Consider the following 22,001-nt stretch of genomic DNA (forward strand, 5'->3'; position numbering starts at 1 on the left):
GCCGGGAAGCAGCGCCGGGAGAGGGCGGGTCTGCGCGTGCGCGCCGGGAGCACGCGGCAGGCGCGCGGTCCCTCACGGCCGGTCGGGAACGGGAACGGGAGCGGAGGCGGATCGGGAGCCGTGCTTCCTCACGGCGGGGCTGGTGGCGCGGCTCGGCCGCCGCCTGGCTGCCATGGGCCGCAGGGCGCGGGACCGCCGCCGGCAGCAGCAGCAGCAGCAGGAGCGGGGCGGCGGCGGCGGCGAACACCAGGCGGTGAGAGCCGGGCCGGGTGAGGTGAAGCGGGGCGGGGAGAGCCGGGGCCGTCGGGCTGATGGCAGCGGCGCTTTTCTTCAGGGCTGGGCCGGCGGCTACCCCGAGATCGTGAAGGAGAACGAGCTGTTCGAGCGGTACTACCGGGAGCTGGGCATCGTGCCCGCCGGAGAGTGGGACGCGTTCATGGCGGCGCTGCGGGAGCCGCTGCCCGCCACGCTGCGCATCACCGGCTACCGCAGGTACGGGCTGGGGGCTGCCGCGGGGCCGCGCTCCCGACAGCGGCTGCCAGAGCCCCTGGCACTGCGGGAGGTGTCCTGCCCACGGCAGGGGGGTGGAACTGCACGATCTTTAGGGCTCCTTCCAACCCAAATCCTCCTGTGATTCTGTAATTCTCCATACGGTGTCTCTCCGGGTGTCTCTCGCATGCAGCCACGCCAAGGAGATTCTCCATTGCTTGAAGGAAAAGTACTTCCGAGAGCTGCAGGACGTGGAGGTGGATGGCCAAAAAGTCGAGATGCCGCAGTCGCTGAGCTGGTGAGTGATGTGGAGGCGAGATAAGGCATTCTGCATGTTCCCGGCATCCAGCATGGCTCATCGGTCTCTTTCTTTTGCCTCTGCCCTTTTCCTATCTCTTTTTCCCCAGGTATCCTGAAGAGTTAGCCTGGCACACTAACTTGAGTAGAAAAATCTTACGCAAGTCCCCCCAACTGGAGAAGTTTCATCAGTTTCTGGTTAGCGAGACAGAATGTGTAAGTTTTTGATAGATCTTGATTTTTTTCTGGCATATCCTGAGTAATGCTGTATTGAAATACATTATGAAAGATGGAGACTCTTACCTTTTCTTGCAGAAGTTGAGTAGCTCAGAAGAATCTGGATTTTGTGTTGCAGCTGTCAGTGATGCATTCCATGATTCTGGCACATAACTGCAGCTAGAAATTTTTTCCTAAACTAATTGCATTTTTTATTGTTGTTTGGGGGTGCTAAAATGAGTCCCTGTAAAATAATCAGTTGCTGTTAGAAACCAGATGTTTAAATCCGATAAAAAGTGCTTGCATGTGCATGACAACTTAAGTGATGGATGTTTGTCACTTGATTTGAGCCAGTTTCTCCTCTCTTTTGATCAGAAACTACAGAATTAATACAATTGGAGTAAATACGCAATTATTAGAAATTACAGTTGGGTGAAATACTGTGATTCTTCTTTGCTAAATTCTAACAAAATTTAATCCTAAGTTTATAGTAGTGTGTTTCCGACTGCTTTGTTATTTTACAGTTTAGAAGTTTTATTTTTAGCAGTTTAAAAGTTTTATTGCAAAAGAAATGCATTCTTTCATGGAATAAAACCAAATTTAATTTCTTTTTTCCTTTCAAGGGAAATATCAGTCGCCAGGAAGCTGTTAGTATGATCCCACCTCTGCTGCTTGATGTTAGCCCTTATCATAAGGTAAGTGTAGAATATAATGTGTACTAAAGCTTGTTCCGTGAAATGAGCTTAATTAAACTACAGATCACATCAGGAGTGCCAAGGCTGATACACGGTTCTGTTTCGTGTTGTTGTGTTTATGCTTTCTGCACATCCACAGGAGCACTCAACTAATGTTCAGGTCACAAACACAGTATCAGAGGAACATCTGCTTTCTCAGCTGTATGTAATGCCCTGCAAAAACCACTTAGGTTTTAAGCAGTTGCACAGTCTTATTTTTCAAAGTGTAAATGTGTTTAGCTGCATCTGAGTTATGTATTCTTGTTTCAACCTGCATTTAAAGTTGGATGACTGTTTTCAACTTCCTCACTCCATCACACTGTGAACAGATGTAGTTTTCAAGGTGTAAGTGATAATATTATCTACCAGGTAGATTTAACTCCTCTGTGCCTTTTGAAGAAGCTGAAAAGTTCTACTCTATAAATCAGTTAGATGAAATATTTTGGTTGAGCTGAAACGTGCTGCTGGTGGTGGCTAAACACTATAGGGTGCTAATTTTAACTGAAGTGTCTAAGGAATGCCCATGGTATTTTCTTATGGCATGCCATAGGAATGAGGATATCTGCTAGCAAACTTTCTGTTTTAACTTTTGTGATGTTTTCATACTCTGTGCTTGTTTGCAGACCGAATCTGTCAGGCGGTGTTACTCTCTTCTCTGTTAAGTTAATGAGGTAGTTGCCTTGCTATCTCAAGCAGCCATGTTGTCTTCTTCTTTCTTAAATTTTCGTGCTGTATCTTAAACCTTTTAGTTTATCAAACTTCCGACATATGTTTTAAAGACTAGTTTGTGTGTACTTGTTTTTATATTAACGTTACTTAGCATATATAACTTTTTACCTTGTTTTGTCCTACTTTCACCCCAACCCAGTGTATGACAGCTGTGGCTGTTTTATGTGAGGCAAGGTCTTCTCATCTCTCTTAAGCGCATAATGGATTGAAAGACTCAGTCCTGATGTGTCACAGGTGTATTTTGATTTTTGTCTGGAGTTGAACACGTAGTGAACACATTCGTCTTAATGTAAAACACAAATTGTGGGGCTGTTTTTGCACACACCTTACATTGTATATGCCAAGATAGCAACATAGAGGTTCTACATTGAATGGTTAATTTGGGTACGTATTTCAGCATTTTCCAGAAATGCAAGTAAGATTTCACAAATTTGATCATAAGTCAGATTAAGAATAGGTTCTTCATCCTCTCTTGTGCCAAAACAGCAAATGTTTAACAATGTAACGATGACCTGACTTGTCAGTTAGAGCCTTTTATAGTCCTTAGTGCCTTAGCTTATGAGCTGCTTGTTAGGACCAGAATTGCAGGTTACTTTTGCTTAACCAGCATGTTCTGTATGTCATTGCTAACATGCTGATTCCATCTTCTACAAGGATCAAATTAATGATGGTCAAACTTCCAAAACTGTGTTCGTTTTTAATCTATTTTTCACAATTTAGTTTTCCCTCACCATCAGTTTGCTGGACTGTTGGGGAAGATGAAACAGGAAAGCCTTGGAAATATGATTGCCTGACAAAAGATTTTGGGAATATGAAAACTACAGGCAACATCGAAATGAAAGCCACTTTTGAAATACCAAGTCTTAGTTACTGAACAACTAGAAAACAATGGTATGGCCACTGAAGTAATCCCCTTTTGATTGAACAATACCTTCTGCTAGCAGGCAGGTCCAAGGGTCAGAGCAGACCCTACTAGCTCAGCAGAAGGGGTCCAAAGAGTAGTTTTTAGAAGTTAAGATGTAACACTCTATGGTAATATAAGAACTCTTATAGGCTGTATGTAAATGCTATAGGATTTGTATCTTGTATTAGATTGGTTAGTGACAATTAGAATATTCAGTACAGAAGATGATTTATTGTATTGTAACCAGGACTTCAGACACTTCACTTCTTACTTCTACTTCAATTCTCATTCTCTCTTCACTTCTACTTCGATTCTCATACTTCTCTCTTCCACTTCTACTCTTGCTCTTACACCCTCTCTCTCTCTCACCCGTTCACTCTCTTGCTCTCTTGGGCCTGCTCAGAGCTGAGTCCAGCAGCTCTGAGCAGTGCCCCAATACCCACGCCCTTTACAATAAACCGGCTGTGTCCCGAGACCTGCCTATAGAGATCTCTCGTCTCCATCCGTTACCGTCTATGTCCGGCCGTCCCGACTGGACCCCAGAAACCCCCGAAACCTACACTGGACAGTTTTAGAGCATGCTTAGCCTTGTATATTCTTCATCATCTTTTGCATTATCTGCAAAAGCAGAAAGCAGCATCACAGCTCTGACTTTAAACAGCAGATCTTGCAGGGTGTGTTTCATGATGCGTTAGCACTGCTGCATGACAGCACTTAGCTCATGCTCTCTGGAGCTGTCTTCGTGTTTCTCTGGGGGCTGTCTTCTGGTTTAGTCTTGTTCATGCCATGGGCTTGCATGAGGATCTGAGCGGGTCATTCCCATCCTTTATCCTGTTGCACGATCTCAGCTGATTTCTACTGGAGCCAGAGGTCCAGGAGATAGACATGTGTTTCTGAAAATCTCTAACTAGGCAGGAGGAAAGACTCTAAGCTTCCTTGCTTAAGAGAACAGTGTGAGATGTCAGTTGGTTTGCTGTGGAAGTGACTCTACCAGTGACTCACAATCCAAGCTGGTGATAAACTAGGAGGGAGAAATACACATCAGTTTAGGTGTTGGTGTCTCTGCTGTTCTGTTCAGCTGACTCAGGGCAGTTCAAACACTTCCCAAGTGCTTCTTCCAAGACAGAGAAACAAGAGGTTTATGCTGCCTTCATTTTTTGAAAAGGAAATGTGAAAGGAGAGAGAGCAATTTATTTTTACAGAATCTATATAAACAGCTGTCTCTAATTAATTTAGTGATAGTTTAAAGAAAAGTACTACTTGCTCTTGAGTATAACTTTGCCTTTAATGTGTGTGTGTATATGTAAAATTCCAGTTAACTTCAGTTGGAATTGCTTGTGAGCTGATAAAAAGATCATATCCCCATATCTGTATCCAGGTTCCTCTTTCAAATTTTATTTCAGCCGATGTTTTTGTTCCCTACAAACTAAAGTTCTCTTTATATTTTCGACCTTCAAAGGTAAAGCATACAAAGAACAGAACTGTACTTTGTTTTTTCAAATTGGTGTTCAGAGCAATTGTAATTCTGCATATTCAAAAATACTTAATTTAAACAGGAACACAGTAGATTTCTCAAGTACTTAAAAAGTACAAGGCAGGACGTTTTTTTTACTTTCTTATGTTTGTAGATTCTAGATATGTGTGCTGCACCTGGATCTAAGACTGCACAGCTCATTGAAATGTTGCATGCAGACATGAATGTTCCTTTTCCCAGTAAGTCTGGAAAACTTTAAAAACTTTTGTGACTTGGAATTTCTGCTTTTTCTTTTAGCAGATTGTTTTTAATGTCACAGATGAGTAACTGCATTTAACTACATATTGAATTCCCAAAGGGGTTCTTATGAGATGAAAGGTACCCCCCCTTTGATTTGAAACATCATGGGCTTCCTTTGCTTGAAAAAGAGAGATGAATTATATGTATCTTTACAGTTCAGACTACAGTAAAATATGATTAGAGCTTAATTTCTGTATATAAATCAGGTTTATTTAGTAGATGGTGGCCCATGAGGCTCTGTGGTTTCATGGTATCCTGCAAACACTGGATTAAACTGCTTTAGACTTAAAGCAATTGTGATATATATCATTTTTGTAAGCTTCAGAATCTTTATTTTTGGTTAGATGCTCACAGAAAATACTGCCCATTGAAACTGTAAAGTTGTAGAAAGTGTGGATTCTTTCTGTGTTCTACTGAAAATTTGCTGATGTAGGGATTCTTTGGTGACAACGGGGGTTTTTTCTGTTTACGGGTTTTACTTTGAAAAGCTGGAGGGCCCTTGACTGTGTCTTACTGCTACTGGATGGGAGCTAAAACTCTTGAGACTATGACACCTCAATTAACCTTCAACATATTTTAAGTTACTTTATGCTCAGTAAGGGCTCCTCTATTCATAAGCAGTCTTTTAAGTAAAAATCTCTGGTGAAAAGTTTACACAACTCTCGAAGATTGGGTAATAAACTATGCAAAATTATTTAGCTGTTGAATAGTGAAGCATTTTCCCACTATTTTATGTTCCCAGAGGGTTTTGTAATTGCCAATGATGTTGACAACAAGCGCTGCTATTTGCTGGTTCATCAGGCTAAGAGATTAAACAGTCCATGCATCATGGTGGTAAATCATGATGCCTCCAGCATTCCTAACCTACAAATAGATGTTGATGGAAGAAAAGAGATCCTCTTCTATGACAGGATTTTATGTGACGTCCCCTGCAGGTACTTTGCATGTAAATTTGAATACATGGATTTTAGTGCTTTAAGTGCAGTGCTGAATGTTTTGTGTTACTGAATTGTGCCTTTTGAGTAGGTTAGTGAGTTAGGGTTTGTAGTAACTTCCTAATGCCTTTAAAGTGTGGGGATATGGAATCAAGGTGAATTTTTTCATTCCAAGTGGTCCTTAAATTTGATCAGTTGAAGGGCTTCAAATTTTGACCTTATGCTCAGGACACTGAAATACAAAGACAGTGAGGAAACAGAACTGTGTAGGAGAACTAGTTACAAGGGAGAGGGACTCTTATTTTTGTGCTGCTATAAATGACTTGGATATGGAATGAGTTTTACACGCAAATAATACAAATCTGTTCAACCTCTGTTGCAGTGGAGATGGAACCATGAGGAAGAACATTGATGTGTGGAGGAAGTGGACAACACAAAACAGTTTGCAGCTCCATGGGTAAAAAATGCTTATTACACATCTGAACTTTTCATTTTTCTCTCCTTTTTTTATATCTTTAACATCCGCATGCATTCGCATATTAATATATGACAAAGCAGACACTAAGAAGAGTCATTTTTCTCTCAAATCAAGATCTTAGTGCTGTTGAGAGGAAATGTAGGGTTTCAGATGTGAGGAGGGGAGCATGTGAATCTAAATTGCTTGTATTGTTACAAATACCTGACATTAAAATATTCATTGAATTGATTTAGACAGGGTAGCTAATAAAATGGAGCCAATCACTTGGTTGGGATTCTTAGCATTTAGGCAGGTAAAATACTGTTGGCAAATACACTAAGTTGTAAAATTTAATAGTGATATTTTGAAGTCTTTAGGCTACTAGAGATCATACATAAATGGTTCCAGTTACCTGAGATGGATTTAAGTAAACTGATGGTGAATGAGTACTTAGCCTAGTACAGGCACATGGTAAAATGTAGTGATTGCAACAGAGATGAAATATCTCAGAGCATTTTACTGTATTTTTAACAAGCTGGAGATGCCATTGGTTGCTGTGACTCAGCTGACTATGACTTCTTGGCAAGTCATTCATTATTGCAGGTTTCATTTTTGTTGTAAGTGTGCAGGTATGGTCTAAGCTCGTGGCCTGACTCAGTGATACCTTTCTCAGAAAGCCACTGTTAGCTAAGCTGTGTTTTCCATAATATTTGTAATCATCAGATTACTCCTCATTTTAACTGGATTTCTGAGAAGAGTCATGTTTCGGGGTGTTATTTTTCTAGTGTTGAGTACTTTATAATAAAATTGATGGTGCACTAGAAAGAGCCAAAAAAAAATAGAGAATGTTATGTTCAAAGTTATCCTGATCTAATTGCTGTTTTAATTTAATAGGTGTCATTGTGAGTGTGTCTGCAGTATAGACTGCACTAAGCTGACTTAGTTTAACACTGACTATAATTTGTGTACTGCTGACAGCTGTAGAACTCCTCAAGTGCTGGCTTAGCCCAGGGACAGTTGTGTGTCTGCAGTAAAGCTTCTTTTGGGCTCCTGAATGATAGCTGGCTAGACCAAGAGTGTTCTGTTAGATTGCAGTTGAGAATTGCAACCCGTGGTGTTGAACAGCTGGCAGAAGGTGGGCGAATGGTGTATTCCACGTGTTCCTTGAATCCCATCGAAAATGAAGCTGTGATCGCATCTCTGCTGGAAAAGAGTCAAGGTGAGAATGTGAACTTGAACAGAGTGGGGAACTCCTTTCTTTTTATTTTTTTTTTTCCCCTTCAGCCCAAAAAAGGATACGTGTATGATGGTACTAGTGATAAGCTTGGTGTGGATAATACGCTCCTAGTTTGCAAAACTACAGAAATTTTTTGGTACCAGTAGGGTTTCATTAATGTTGCTATGAGCAGTCTTCTGAAATGGGTGAATCAGCTGCAAGTACAAAACCTGAAGAGTTGTGTTAATGATACAGAGGACACTTCTACAGATCAGTGGCATTCAGTCTCTGTTATCTGCTCCCACTAACTGCTTTCACTGGTTGGAGTCCATGTCTGACATTCATAATTCCTTTGGAAAACTCAGTGTGGAACATTGCTGCTGTTCACTACAGGAGTAAAAAGCCCCGTGTGTAGTTAAGCAGTTAGAGCAAGGTAATTGTACACCATTAGGTGGGAGCCACTGATACCTTTAGAATCCTTTGACCCACATTTTGATGTGCTTGGAGTTTTAAGGTGTTTTAACTCATGGGGTTTTTTGCATTTTTCACTTGCATTTGAAGGCTGACATTACAAGAGGTGGAAAAATTGAGATGAGCTGGGAAGCTGCACTGCATCACTTTTGATAGGGTTTAGTAGCCCATTTCGTAGCTGGTGTGTACTGTTTTTTCTGAATCAATAACCTGAAATTTGGAAACATCTAATTAGATTTGTTATGAAAAGTTCCACAGACTTTTAAGTTGAGCCTTTTACAGAGCAGAAGCAACTCTATTGCTCCTGGAGCTGCACTTACTCTTTAAGTTGGTAGCCTGTTTTGTGTAATGTTTACTTTGTACCAGTAACTATTCTGGCCCCAAATTATGCATGAAATTTCATCATCTTAGAAACAGCACTTGAGCTAAAGTGCTTGTAGGTTAATTAGGAATTGACTATTTAATTTCTACTCCCGTTCTGCTGTGCACTGCAGCAGCCTCACCTCAAGTCCTGTGTGCAGTTTTAATCACTGCAATATAAGAAAGACACTAAACTATTAGAGAGTGTCCAAAGGAGGGCGACAAAGATGGTAAAGGGTCTGCAGGAAAAGCCTGATGAGGCTGAGGTCACTTGTTCTGTTCAGCCTGGAGGAGAGGAGACTGAGGGGAACCTCATTGCAGTTACAACTTCCTTGTGAGGGGAAGAGGAGGGGCAGGCACTGATTTCTTCTCTGTGATGACCATGACAGGACCCAAGGGAATGGCCTGAAGCTGTGTCAGGGGAGGTTTAGGTTGGATATTAGAAAAATGTTCTTCCCCAAGAGGGTGTTTGGGCACTGGAACAGCTCCCCAGGGAAGGGGTCACAGCACCAGCCTGACAGAGTTCAAGAAGTGTTTGGATAACACCCTCAGGCACATGGTGTGACTCTTGGGGTATCCTGTGCAGGGCCAGAAGTTGGACTTGATGATCCTGGTGGGTCAGTTCCAGCTGAGCTTATTCTGTGATTCTGTGAAACGACATTTTTATTTAGAGGTAGTTTCTTTGGTAGGCATAGACACATTTCCAGTAAATTATAGTATGCTTGGCTTATCTAAGGCCATATTAAGCCAGCATTAATTTTAACAATTACAAGATTGGAAAGCATTAAGAACTAGTTGGGATAGGAGCAGAAAAGCAGTAGGATGTGAAGGCCAGCAATTGCAGCACCTGGGGCAAATTCAGTACTTTGAAGGAAGGGTCTTGACTGGCTGTGATGTTCAGATCTAGTCTCTGCCCTTGGAGGTATTTTGAGGCCTACTTGGAGGCTATGATGTGTCCCAGCAAGTGCATGTTAATCCTTGGAACTTGAACACCGGTGTAGCTAAAGAAGGTAGTAGTAAAGAGGTCGTGCAGTGGTCTGCAAGGGGCATTGTACCTCAAGAATTAGTTCAGGTCAGTTCAGAAGGTTTGTTGGTGCTTTCTAGCACAGTGTTGTCTTGCTACTTGTGAAACAGATGAGAGATTGCTTTTTCCTTAGGGATGAAGGAATAGGGAGAAGGTCTTTTTGTACCCTGTAGCAACTACTGGAAATTGTAGTACTTCTGACAAGACTCTTTAGTGCCTGATAAGTCTGATGTAGTCTTGAGACATAGCTGAAGTCATGCTGTAGGGAGGCAAGAGTATTCAAAGGATGGATGCAAAACATCAAGTGTAATCACATTTGAGATGTCATTTTTGAATTTGTCTATGAATTCATACATCACCTTTTCATTTATTTAAAAGACTTGCTTAAGCTGTCACTGTAAGAGTAAATGGTTATAGTCATGTAGAACAGGTTGATAAATTGTGTACAACATCAGGAAAAGCCTACCTGACTGTTATATAACTTAAGTATTCAGAATCGCTGAAAAGCAATGTTAGAAGTTATTCTTCTCTAGGGAGATCACCTATTTAAACAGTAAATTTTTGTATCATTCTTTCTTGAGTTTGGACAGCTTAAAGCTTTTCTTCAGTAGATTAAACTATACTCTGTTGATGTTTCTTGTAGTAACTTGTCATATTTTAAGCATAGAGTCTTTTGTCCTGTTAGTGTTAAATAGTTTGGAATTTTCCTTTCCAGTTAAAAAATAACAAATTCTCTTTCCTCTCTCACTGGAATATATTGAGATTGTAAGTCCTTGAAACTAGAACATCATAGGCATTTCAGAAGGCTTAGTTATACCAAAAGTAGTTCCCTGAAAAATACTTAATCACTGTAGTAAATCCAAATAATAACTAAATGAGAATAAAAACTTCAGTGATTGCATTGCTTAGAGCATTGATGTTTTATGATACAGGTCGTAGAATATTACTCTGCAGCTGCTACAAAAAATATCTAACTGTTATGTTTTGGTTAATTTCTAGATTGCAACTTATGTAGTTATTATTACCAGTTCTTCTCAGCTTCTTTGTTAATGTGCATGGTAGAAGTTGTATATATAATATACATATATATAATTTCTTGAAAGTTTTAAAAAGTAGTATTCTTAAAACAGTCTTAAAACTTTAAGGAAAACTATTTTTGTAAAAGTTAATTGGCAACACAACTCTTGAACTCTGTTTTCAAGAACGTTTATATTCTTGGGATTTCAGGTGCCTTAGAACTTGCTGATGTCTCTTCTGAGTTACCAGGTTTGAAGAGGATGCCAGGAATTACAAAATGGAAGGTATTCATCCTGATATTTTTGTGAAGTTTTTGGTCTGTGGTAGAGTATTAAATAAGGGAAATTCAGAAGTGTAACATTTCAGAACATTAGGTTGAGCTGGATTAATGGCAGTGATTTGATGTTTAGGGGAGAGAGCTAAGCTGAAGGTCTTTGTGGAGGGAAGTTCTTGGCTCCTCATCTGCTCTCCTGTTACCTCTAGGTGTCTTTCCTCTGTCTCCTATACTTTCTTGGTACAATTCCCTTTTCTGTTGTGTGTATGTGGCCTGTAGATGGCAACATGATTTCAGCCACTTAATGTTATTCATCCATCTCTGTCTTTACAGTCTGTGAATGTTAGATTCTGCATTTCTTCAGCTGGTCCATTTGAATCATTTGAAAGTGAAAGCTGTGAAACTGTTTCTGCAAATAAGCTGTAAAACCTGCAATGTTGTGACTAATCCTAGAATATTAATAGAATCCTGTATTTTGTTCCAGGCCTTAAGTGATTTCAGTTCTGGAAACAAACTAGTAGGGAGGGGCAAAAAAACCCAAAGCTGCTTCATCTTCTTGTTATGAGTATAGTCAAGAAAAGTAGAAGGCCATCCTAGTAGGAGGGAAAGAAACTGATTAAATTTTAATTATGAGTGGGTGCCTTTGCAATGCCAGTGGTGGTTCTGTCTTACCATCTCACTAATCTCTTCAATGGCAGACAGGTTTATGCCTGTGTGCAGGCTAATGAACGAGATGCAGGGAATAAAGATCTGTTTATGTTCTGCCACTGGAAATTCAGCTTAGAAACTAGCTGATTTCTTTCTTCTTACAGTTCCTAAGGTTTACTCTTTATGCTTGTACCTGAAGAATAAATGTAAAATGCATAACTGTGGCTCTGTGATCTTAATTTTACCTTTTTTTGGTACTCCATAAAGCCACTAGATATATATTTATATAATGATCACTAAGAGTATATTGTATTCCCTGTAGCATCTATTTCTGTGTTTGCAGTTGAAATATAAATCTCCCTAACAGGTTTTAAAAACTAGTTTGACAAAATGTGTTGAAAGTTTGCCAGACTTGCTTCAGCCCTTATTAGCTGCTACTGTGTATTTTCAGGCCTCACTGGCTAGCATGTCATTGTGGATGTATTTGCTTGCTTTGGTGCTGTTTTTACTTGGTGTTCCTGTTTACTTGTTCCCTGGTGCAACATTTGTTTTCTGGGAGCTATGTAACTGATTATATTGAATATTCCCAAGCATCAGTTGACTGTAAATCTCTGGAAACAGCAAAAACAGAAATAAGGTTTCTTTCAAGGGACATTTGGGTGCCTGGAAATAGCATTCTGTATTCCCTCCTTATGCCAGATGTTGAGTGAACTCCAGTGAATTGTTTTGGGCTTGGAGGAAGACACCTTTTTAGCTCTAGATTTGGTCATCTGCTTCTGCAACACTTTTACTCTTCCTTCTGCCCTCACAGGTGGTCAGTGAAAGTGCAATAGAAGAGAGTTCAGCATGTTCTTTGGTGCTTTGTCATTCTACCAGTCACACCAGCCTACCAGTTAGGCTGGTAAACCAAAACTGAACAGCACAGGGCTGCTTGGCAGTTGTTATGGTAAAACCAAAATAGTTCTAGATTTTTTTTAGGCTTCAGTTATTTATCACTCCTGTTGTTGGTTTTGCTCAAGCTTGAGTCATGACTTCCAAAGAAGAGCAGTTCAGAAGTACAGTCTGTCTTGTCTCCATCTAGCACTATGAAATGTAGCATATTTTGACTTGAAATACTAATCCTGTAAGTACAGTAATTTCTATTTCAGGAAATGTGGAAAAGCACAATGTGTGATTTGATCCGTGGCTGAGAAGTGCCAGACTTCACGATACTGAAATCTGTGTTCCAGATAAATGTTACATTTCAGTTTCCACTAGAACACTTGATTAAACTTTCAAGACAATCACAGTGAGAAGCATGAAATCACTTCATCATACTTGCCAGTCCTGAAGTTGCCATCAGTGCAACTTCTTTACTTTTTTGCCTTAACAACAAAAATGGGCCTTCATTTCAGTGATTAATTTTATGGATTTGCCCTGTACACCCCCATTTGGGACTTTTCTTCCAGCTTTAGCATTCAGTACAAAACCAGGCATCTAGAGCTCTGAAGTCAAATTTTCCCTGGCTTATTTTTTCACTTTGGTATTCTTGATTGAAGAGCAGTCAGAATGCCTTCCTATAAGAGTTGTGGCTCTAACCTTTTGCTTGTATCTTAAGAGTCCATCAAAAGCTTTGACCCTTAGCCAGACTGAGGTGATGTTATGTCTACACAGTGTCTTAGAGCAGATCTATAAATATGTTCTGAGTTCTGAGTAAAGGTAGAGAAGCTATAAAATTCATGGGGACATGGTTCTTCAGCAACTCTCCACAAAAGCATCTCTGTCAGTGAGCTGTATATGCCCCTGTCGTGTGGCTTTCTGCCTACCAAGCTGTTGTGTTGCACTCTTGCATGTTTCTTGTGTAATGAAATTGAGATTCCTCAGTTCTGATTTTTACTATACTGCAGTAGCTCTTTTCCTTTGTATACTGCTATCCTATATTCCTTTGTATACTGCTTGGAAGCTGCCTATAGCAGAATGTTTCACAGCCAGTCTCATGGAAAAAAAGGAGTAGTGTATCCTAAATCTGATGGCTCACCAGTCTTCTTATAAATTTCTCCACTGTCCTTCCACTGGATTTTGGTGGTTTATATGTTTTAGCAGTTACCAGAGATCTTTGTAGTTGGTTCAGCACCAGTCTGCACTTTGACTGCGTGCTTTTTGCAGCAAAGAGCTGCAGCTGGCAAGAATCTCCTACACTGAAGTGCACACGTACAATGCGCAAGGAAACAATACGCTTTAAAGAACTTAATTTTCTGTACAAGGAAATAAGTTCTCTTTTTGGTGTCTGAGCCTTGGTTTGCAAATATTTTAATTAAAACTTGTAAAATGGTGACCTCAGTTCTTCATAGTATTTATATTTACTCCTTTGAAGGTGATGCTGAAAGATGGGCAGTGGTTTGAAGAGTGGAAAGATGTGCCTTCAAATAGACAAACACAAATACGTCCTACTATGTTTCCAGTGAAGGATGAAGAGAAGCTAAAGGCAATGAATCTGGAGCGCTGGTAAGTTTTCCCAGAGTAGATCTTATGAGGATTTGATGTAACGTGTGGTTGTGGGCAAATTATAATTAGATCAGAATAGGAATGTGTAGGTCTGAGTATATTTTGATTGCTTCATATGTAATGCCAGGGCACAATATTTAAACTCCAGTGAATCAGGAGAAATTACTGCAAGTTGTGTAAGAGGAATAAATACCCACATGAAAAGGTCAAATTCTTTGCATCCAATAGAGATAAACAGTCAAAATTACTAAAAAAGTATGTAAAACTTTTAACAGTTTAACAGTGTGACTTGCTATTAAAGGCTTTCCGTAGCTATCCTAAAAATATTGTTTAGAAATGAGTCATTAAAGCTCAGATGGGAATGGTGAAATGAACATGTCGCATTGATGCAAGTCATTTTGTCAAATTGCTCTATTTTAGATCCTGTTTCTAGTTTGATAAATTAAATCTGCACAATCCTACTACGAATACTTATCCTGAAAGTAAATATAAATATGGGCCTTCTAGCATTTTGTGAGAGTCCAAATGCAGCTATGAATATGCAGCAACATTTTTTTTCTTTTCTCTCTAGTCTTAGGATATTGCCACATCACCAGAACACAGGTGGCTTCTTTGTGGCTGTGTTGATAAAAAAGTCTCCAATGCCATGGAATAAACGTCAGCCTAAGGTAACTTCTTTTAAATTATCTAAAATGTTAATTACTAATAATGTTTCAGGAATTTTTTTTCAAGTTTGCACATAATAGACATAGTGTAACTGTTCTGTATCTGCCCTTCAGTTACAGTTGTTTGTCAATTAAAAATAAATTCCTAAATCCATGAAGCACTTAAGAAAAAAACCATGACAACTTTTGAAATAGAATAAAGAAAAAAAGAGAAAGGGGATTTTGAAATTATAGTAAAATAACAAGATAAATCTTGACCCTAAAATTAAGGCTTTGGAAGAATTACAGAAGCAGATTATATTGGATAGCTAAAGCTGTCACTTCCTTCAGCTGTGTGTGGTCCCCTCCTAAAGGCTTTTTTCTGCTGTGTTGTAAGCTAATTCTGATTTGAGTTTATCTTGCTCTGTGGCTGGTTGCTCAGGAGTGATTCACTAGCAGATTAGCAGATCAGCAGCACGGGGAATGGATGTAAAACTGTTTGGAGCAGCAGCTTCAGCCATCTGCCTTTAATCCATTTGTTGTCAATTGTCTTTAAAATCCTGGCAACAGGATTTTAAGTTGATGTGATTTATTTGATCTCTTAGATTGTCATGTCCATAAGAAAAACTTCTTGTGTGAATCCCTTTTAGGTGTTTATTTTATTTGCTTCATTAGAACTATTTATGAGTAAAATTTTTGTGGCAGTAGGGAAGAAGCATTTATTCAGAAGGAAGCACCCTCCAAATAGTTTGTGCTGTTCTAAGCTGAACATCGTAGCACTCTTACAGAAGGTGTACAGCAGCAGGATGTGTGTCACTTTGAGTGTTAGGAAGAAAACAGCAGATCCTGTTTTAAAATAGTCTTCTCTGAGTGCTTGAACATGATTTTGTAGATAGTACAAAAATACCTTTCTTGGACAGTTGGTACGAAACTGTCCGGATCAGTACTAGAGGTAAATGCAATTTGTAGTGGTATCTTGATCTAGTAATCAGATTAACCCCCTGAATGGATCTGTTTAAGCACTTGTATACAAGTTGACAAGAATTAAGCACATAGGTGCCTTCTGTTACAAGTTGGACACCACTTCTGCCTTTTTGAAAATACTGTAATTTCAAACAGGTTCATCAGAAATTACCACAAAGAACAGGGGATACTGAAGTGACAGCAGCTAATTCAGATAATGGTTCTGACTGTATTATTGAAGAACCAACACTTGCTGAAAATGAAGAGTCTAAGAAAATGCAAGAATTGCAGAATTCGGACACTGAGCAGAGCAAAAAGGAAGGAGTATGCGGGTAAGGACCACATCTAAGTATTTGTCCTGTGACAGTAATTGCTGAGTATTCTGTAGTTCTTTTGTTATTTAGAAGTCAATCAAGAAAAACTAATGAATTCATTCAGTTGTTTTGCATTTCCATGTTTTCTGTCTTGTCTGTCTTTCGTTCAGCAAGTTTGGAAAATAGCCAGTTTTCTTACTAGCATTCGTAAAGTCTGTTAGTACTTTCTTCTCTGTTACAGAGAAAAAATACTTTCAGAAGTTAACGTTTGGAAGATCTTTATTGTCTTCACAAGCACTCCATCAGAAATCTCTGTTTACTTGTTTTTGTGAGTTCTGTTTCAAAGCACTGCTTCACATCCTCATTTTAACAAGTTAAATTGTGTGTAGTGTTACTGAAGCACAAGAAAATGCCAGTATTCTGTTTGCCATACTGTTGTTACAATAAGCCAAGTGTTGACTAAATGAACTGAATATACTGATTTTATACCAAGTACTGTTACTGAAATTGACAGTGCAATGTTACTTTCTTTTTAGACCACCACCATCTAAAAAAATGAAGTTGTTTGGTTTTAAAGAAGACCCTTTTGTGTTTCTCCCTGAAGATGATCCACTGTTCCTTCCTATCCAGTAAGAAAAAAAAAAAGTTTCTGTTTTGGCAGTAAGATTCCTATTAGTTCAGGAATATTAGTAGTTCAAGTTCAGTTCGTCACAAAAGATGGGTCTCGTTGGTCTTGTATAAGGGTTTTTGCCTGACTTTGCACCAGGACCGCCTCTCCTCAACACTGAAATACTTGAGTAAAAATAGCCAACTAGAGTTTGCACTGGAAATTTTCCAGTGTGTCTCAGTGTCTATAACAGCTTGTCTTTTCTGATGTCATGCAGCTTAGAAAGTCTAATCTTTGTGTTCTGAAGCCAAAGTGCTAAGTGTTTACAGAGATAGCTGGAGGAAATGGGCTAACCCATGCATTTTGAGTATGTGATTTTATTGCTCAGTTAATCAAAACAAGTATTATGGCCACAGGAAGTTTTACGCATTGGACCCATCATTTCCCAAGACGAATTTACTGACTCGAACTCAAGAAGGAAAAAAGAGGCAGCTGTACATGGTTTCTGAGGAGCTAAGGAATGTGCTTCTGAACAATAGTGAGAAGATGAAGGTATGGTTCATAAGCATCAATGGATATCTCCTTGAACTTGCCAGATGTACTGTTTACATAGAGGATTAGCCCTCTGACAGGCTTTTTTTGTTTTTTTAAGTCTGGATTAATGTTTTCCTCTCTGTCCCTCCTGTGTTAGAGATGAAAAGTTGACTCTGAGAGGAAAAGAACAGTCTCTGAGATGAAAATCAGTGTATTTTTGGTGGATGAAAGAAAAAAGTAGAGAGAGGGAATATATAACTGCTGTGTGTGTGCCAGCATTTTTATGTAGTCTTCAGGTAACTTTACAAGTTTACATTGACACTGTTGTATTTATGAGCCCCTTAATTATGAAAGTATTAAGAGCTTTGAAAGCCTACCAAAAGGATAAGTTCAGCTGAATTATTTACTGGCTATGTTACATAGAGACGTTGTTTCAAATTAATTTTAACAACTTAACGTTTTGGAAGTTTGTTAAGGTGAATGATTGTGAGATAATAAGTAGTTTTCATGAATTAAAAGAGAATTTTTTTTTTTTAAATATGATTCCCTATGGAAAATGTCTTGCAAATGCTAAAGATTTGTCTCAAAAGTCATTGTGTAATTTTGGTTGGAACGAGGTTATCTAGTCCAGCTTCCTTCCTACAGCAAACAGAGCTGACTTCAAAGCTGGATCAGATACATCCTGGGGCCTCGTCCAGTCAAATCTTGAAAATTTTTGAGGATATTCAGTATATCTTTGCAACAGATCTTTGGGATGGATAAATAATTATTCTTTTATCCCCCATGCAGGAAATGGCTAAATAATTGACAAAAGTTTAAGAAATTTGTGCATTATATTCGGTAGTGAGACTTTGAGTACCACAGAGGATAGATATAGTGTCCAAATAATTAATCACTTGTACATTTTTGAAATCCTGTCTTTGACTGACTTTCCCAGAATCACACAGAAAATTCTTACTCAAACTAAAGTTAAAATTAGATATTCATAGTTTGTTGCCCTCATTTTAAGACTGCCACTTCCTCACACTGTTCAGTTTTCAATATGGAAAGAAGTAAAAGGCATTTTATGTTGAGAGAGCACCACATTTTTATAGCAGGAGTTCCTTTTTCCCTTGGATGAATTTTCACATTAATTCAGTGTCCAGTGCGAATGAACTTTTAGTCGAAGAGTTGAGGAAAAAACAAGTTCAGAGGGGTAATTTAGAATTTATACTCCCTACTGATGCTTCTTGACTTTGCTGTTTGCAGGTTATTAACACAGGGATAAAAGTCTGGTCTCGCAACAGTGATGGTGAACAGTTTGGATGTGCATTCAGATTAGCACAAGAGGTAATTGCATAGCACTGTGTTTTCAAAGGAGGTGCTTTAGGTTTCTTCGAGAGCCTATAAAACAGCTGGTATTAACTTTGTCAGATTAATGGTAATTTACATTTTCGTATGGTTTAAAATGTGAAAATTGTTTTCTGGTATTAGGTTTTTAACATTTTTCCTTCAGAAAGTAGCGGTTGAATTTTGAAATAATTGTGTTTACTTATTAAACAGGGGATTTATACTCTGTACCCGTTTATTCATGCAAGGATTATAAATGTCTGCATAGAAGATGTCAAAATTTTGCTAACCCAGGAAAATCCATTCTTAAGTAAATTTAGCAGTGAAACACAGAAGAAAGTCAAAGACATGGGTAAGCCTGCTAATTTTGCTGTCACAAAATTATTTTTATACTTTACACAGAAGACTATGAAAGTCCTGTAACATAAACAGTGTTTGCTAAAAATTTTGACTAAATTTATCTTAAATATAGTTGTTAGGTAAGTAAGCATTACTGAAAGCCAGTGTGCTGCTAGATACTGTAGTCCTTTCTGATTGCAGCCTTTAAGGTTTTGAGCTTTAGAGAACAGAGGAGTTGCCAAACTTATGACTCCTGCAAAGCAGTGCTGTGAGGCAGTGTTTAAAATATCTGATGAACAAAGATTTTATATACGCTTTTGGTTTTTCTGCCTGTTAGTGCTCCAGCTGAAACTGTTTGTTTGTCATCTGCAATTGCTTCTCATGAGCTTATGTATGACTTACTCAGATTTGATTTTCTTAAATATGGGGAGCAATGTCTACTCATATTAAACTTTTATTTCCTCTACACTGGATGCTTCAAGAAATGAAAATTGGTTTTCAGCCTTCTGTTATTGTTTTATTTCCAACTCATTGCTGATCCTTGTACTTCCATGTTTGATGAGAGAAAATGAGAAGAAGAAAATGTTATAAAGTTTGGGCTGGCATGCTCTTATGTTGTTTTTAATTGAGTAAAAGTTCCTTGCTAGATTCACTGAGTAAATTAATCCACTGTGTGGGTTTTGTATTTTAACTTGTTTGTTTGGGATTTTGGAGGAGGCAGAATTGGCAATTGCTTCTGTAACTGTATAAACTTTGGTTTGAAAAGAAAGGGAATAAAATCTGGTATTGTGTATAGTTCAGTGTACTGATGTAGATAACTCTAGCCATGTCATGCTCTGTGGTTGTCTGAAAACTTGTTTTCTTGAGCATTTTCAGATTACAATCATTTTATCATCGTACCAAGTAACACATCTGTTTTGTTTTTGTTCCCCTTCCCTGTAGCGATGGGAAGTATAGTTCTGAAGTACGACCCAGACCCTGAGTAAGTAGATGTGTTGCTTTCTATCTGTGCACTTTTAAGACTTGGACAAGAATTTATTTTCACTCCGCAAAAACAGAAGTAGAGGCCTAGAGATGCAGTGAGGGAAACAGTAAAGCCAGAGAGGATACAGAGAATATGACAAGGAGAGAAGCTGTCTTGTCTGTGAATTCTTAAAACAAGTGTAGAATTTAGCTTCATAAAGGAGAGCTGGTAGTTGTGCTAGAGGTCCACAGTTCTCTGTGTGTGATTTATTTGTTTGTTTCCCTGTAAAGTCCAGTATTTGGAATGGGAAAAGTTACATTTTATTGTTCCTTTTTGTGGACAAAGTAACTTCTGTGGACAAAACTCTTGAGAACTTTTTAAATGTAAACTTTCATCTTGCTGTTCCCTGTGTTAGTTTTGAAACCAGAGACAGAAAATTATTTTGCTTGTTGCAGAAATTTAATAGCTTTGAGGTTTTGGTTTTTTGGCTTGCTTGCTTGCTTGTAGACAAGCAGGTACCTGTGTAGATGTTGAAGTTAAGAACAATGTACTTCCATCTTCTGTGAATAGTTACAAAATGCATTCAGTGTTAGAACTGAATAGGTATATGGCTATAAAATGAAGTTTTGAAGATGAACTTTCTCATAATTGACTGAACTTAATTGTTTGTTTGTAGAAAACCTCATGATCTTCAGTGTCCAATAGTGCTGTGTGGTTGGCAAGGGAAGACTTCACTCCGTGCCTTTGTGCCCAAGAATGAGAGACTTCATTACCTGAGGATGATGGGAGTTGAAGTGTTTAAAGCAAAGAGGAAAGAGGAGGAAGTGGAAAACAAAACTGAGGAAGAAGTTCAACACAGACTGGCACAAACAGAGGAAGGAATGGATGTGGAAGATAAAGAACATGATTTAGTCACAAAAATGGAAGCAGAAATAGGTGAAGAATCTTCCCAGAGTCCTGTGGAAAGCAGTGCTATGGAAATAGAAAATAAAATTGAGGATTTAGATCAATCTAGTAAAAATGCCAACGCTCATGTAAGCCAGGAAAGCAGAGAGACGGATGCCAGTAATGTGAAAGATTAGGTTTCTTTCTGTATTGCTTGGCAGCTTCCATGAGGCTGACTTCCAGACTTTTGCTTTTAGCATGAAACTGTATTTTAAAATTTTGGTTGGAATGGGATGTTCCTCTTTTAAAGTTTCACCTATTTTATATTTTAAATGAAAGCTATAAAGAGATTTCTCTTCAAATGTGTCTTCTTTTTACCATTTTAAACTCCCTTTTATTGGTGGATTTCTGTGTCTGTTGCTGGCAACAGACCAGGCACCAGTGAAATCTAAAGCCCGTATTTTTAGTGGAACAATGGTATGCTCAAATGCTCTGCACGTGTGTAACTGGTCAAAAATTCCTTCAGAAGTAAAACCTGGGGTTCCATTCAAAGCACATAGATTCCAAAAGCACTTTTTTCTCCTATGATTGTTTACCCCACCTACCACCCAGTCTGATTATTATTGATAACTGCAGGTTCTTTAAAGGATAAGAGAATCAGTGTGAGTATCCATACAAATGCACATACAGGATATCTGACTGACAGCCTGGTTATTCAAAATGAAACCATGTGCAGCACCCTGGAAAAAAAAAAGCAGAATGCATTTTACCAGAGACTGATGTGTGAGGTTCTTCAGAGTGATAAATTGCTTGACAGAGCCAGCTAGTAAATATTGTTAACTAGATCTTCAGGTGTGCTGAGCGTGCCTCAGACTTCTGTCTTGAAATGTGCCTGGGAAGAGTCTGACCGTCACTCAAATCTGCTGTGGTCATCTGTTCCTCTGTCAGTTCTTCAAGGGGGAGTCATCTATAATTTTTGCAAGATAACTTGTTTATAGCTGAAATAATAGTTTAAAAAAAAAAGCACAGTGGTATATATGTTGTTGTATAGTAGATGTTTAAAAGGTTATTTAGGTCTAAAAGGGCAATTTATTTAATCTGACTTAGAAACAAAAAAAAGTTGGCTACCTCAGAAACTTACCTTATAAATTCCATCCTTTGTGGTGTAGTTTCAGCACTACTGTGTACTTTTGTCAAATTGGTCTGAAAGGAAAGTGACCAGCATTATAAGGTATTGTCCTCCTCTAGGACCATAGTGATGCAAATATTTCTTACGCCTGTCAAACGGAATTTTACCATGTGTATTTTTATTGATGAAGTCTTGTGTGGCTTGGATCCATTTGCTGTACCTTGCTACAAAAGACTTTTTGATGTCTGCCCTTGAACTACTTCA

General features: G+C 38.8%; 1 protein-coding gene across 1 annotated transcript; it reads left to right on the forward strand.

The window, feature by feature from the left end:
• The first annotated feature begins 44 nt into the window (after positions 1 to 44).
• On the forward strand, positions 45 to 20,966 carry NSUN2 (NOP2/Sun RNA methyltransferase 2). The gene is made up of 19 exons (XM_039549313.1): positions 45 to 253; positions 335 to 492; positions 683 to 787; positions 897 to 1,002; positions 1,626 to 1,697; positions 4,998 to 5,082; positions 5,886 to 6,078; positions 6,461 to 6,535; positions 7,624 to 7,754; positions 10,834 to 10,907; positions 13,899 to 14,029; positions 14,601 to 14,697; positions 15,793 to 15,968; positions 16,487 to 16,579; positions 16,974 to 17,109; positions 18,340 to 18,420; positions 18,634 to 18,772; positions 19,702 to 19,741; positions 20,400 to 20,966. Exons 1-19 carry the CDS (start codon positions 173 to 175, stop codon positions 20,803 to 20,805), a joined length of 2,379 nt encoding a protein of 792 aa, XP_039405247.1. The 5' UTR covers positions 45 to 172; the 3' UTR covers positions 20,806 to 20,966.
• Positions 20,967 to 22,001: the final 1,035 nt, after the last annotated feature.

Source organism: Corvus cornix, chromosome 2 (genome assembly GCF_000738735.6).
Source record: "Corvus cornix cornix isolate S_Up_H32 chromosome 2, ASM73873v5, whole genome shotgun sequence".
Classification (NCBI taxonomy): domain Eukaryota; kingdom Metazoa; phylum Chordata; class Aves; order Passeriformes; family Corvidae; genus Corvus; species Corvus cornix.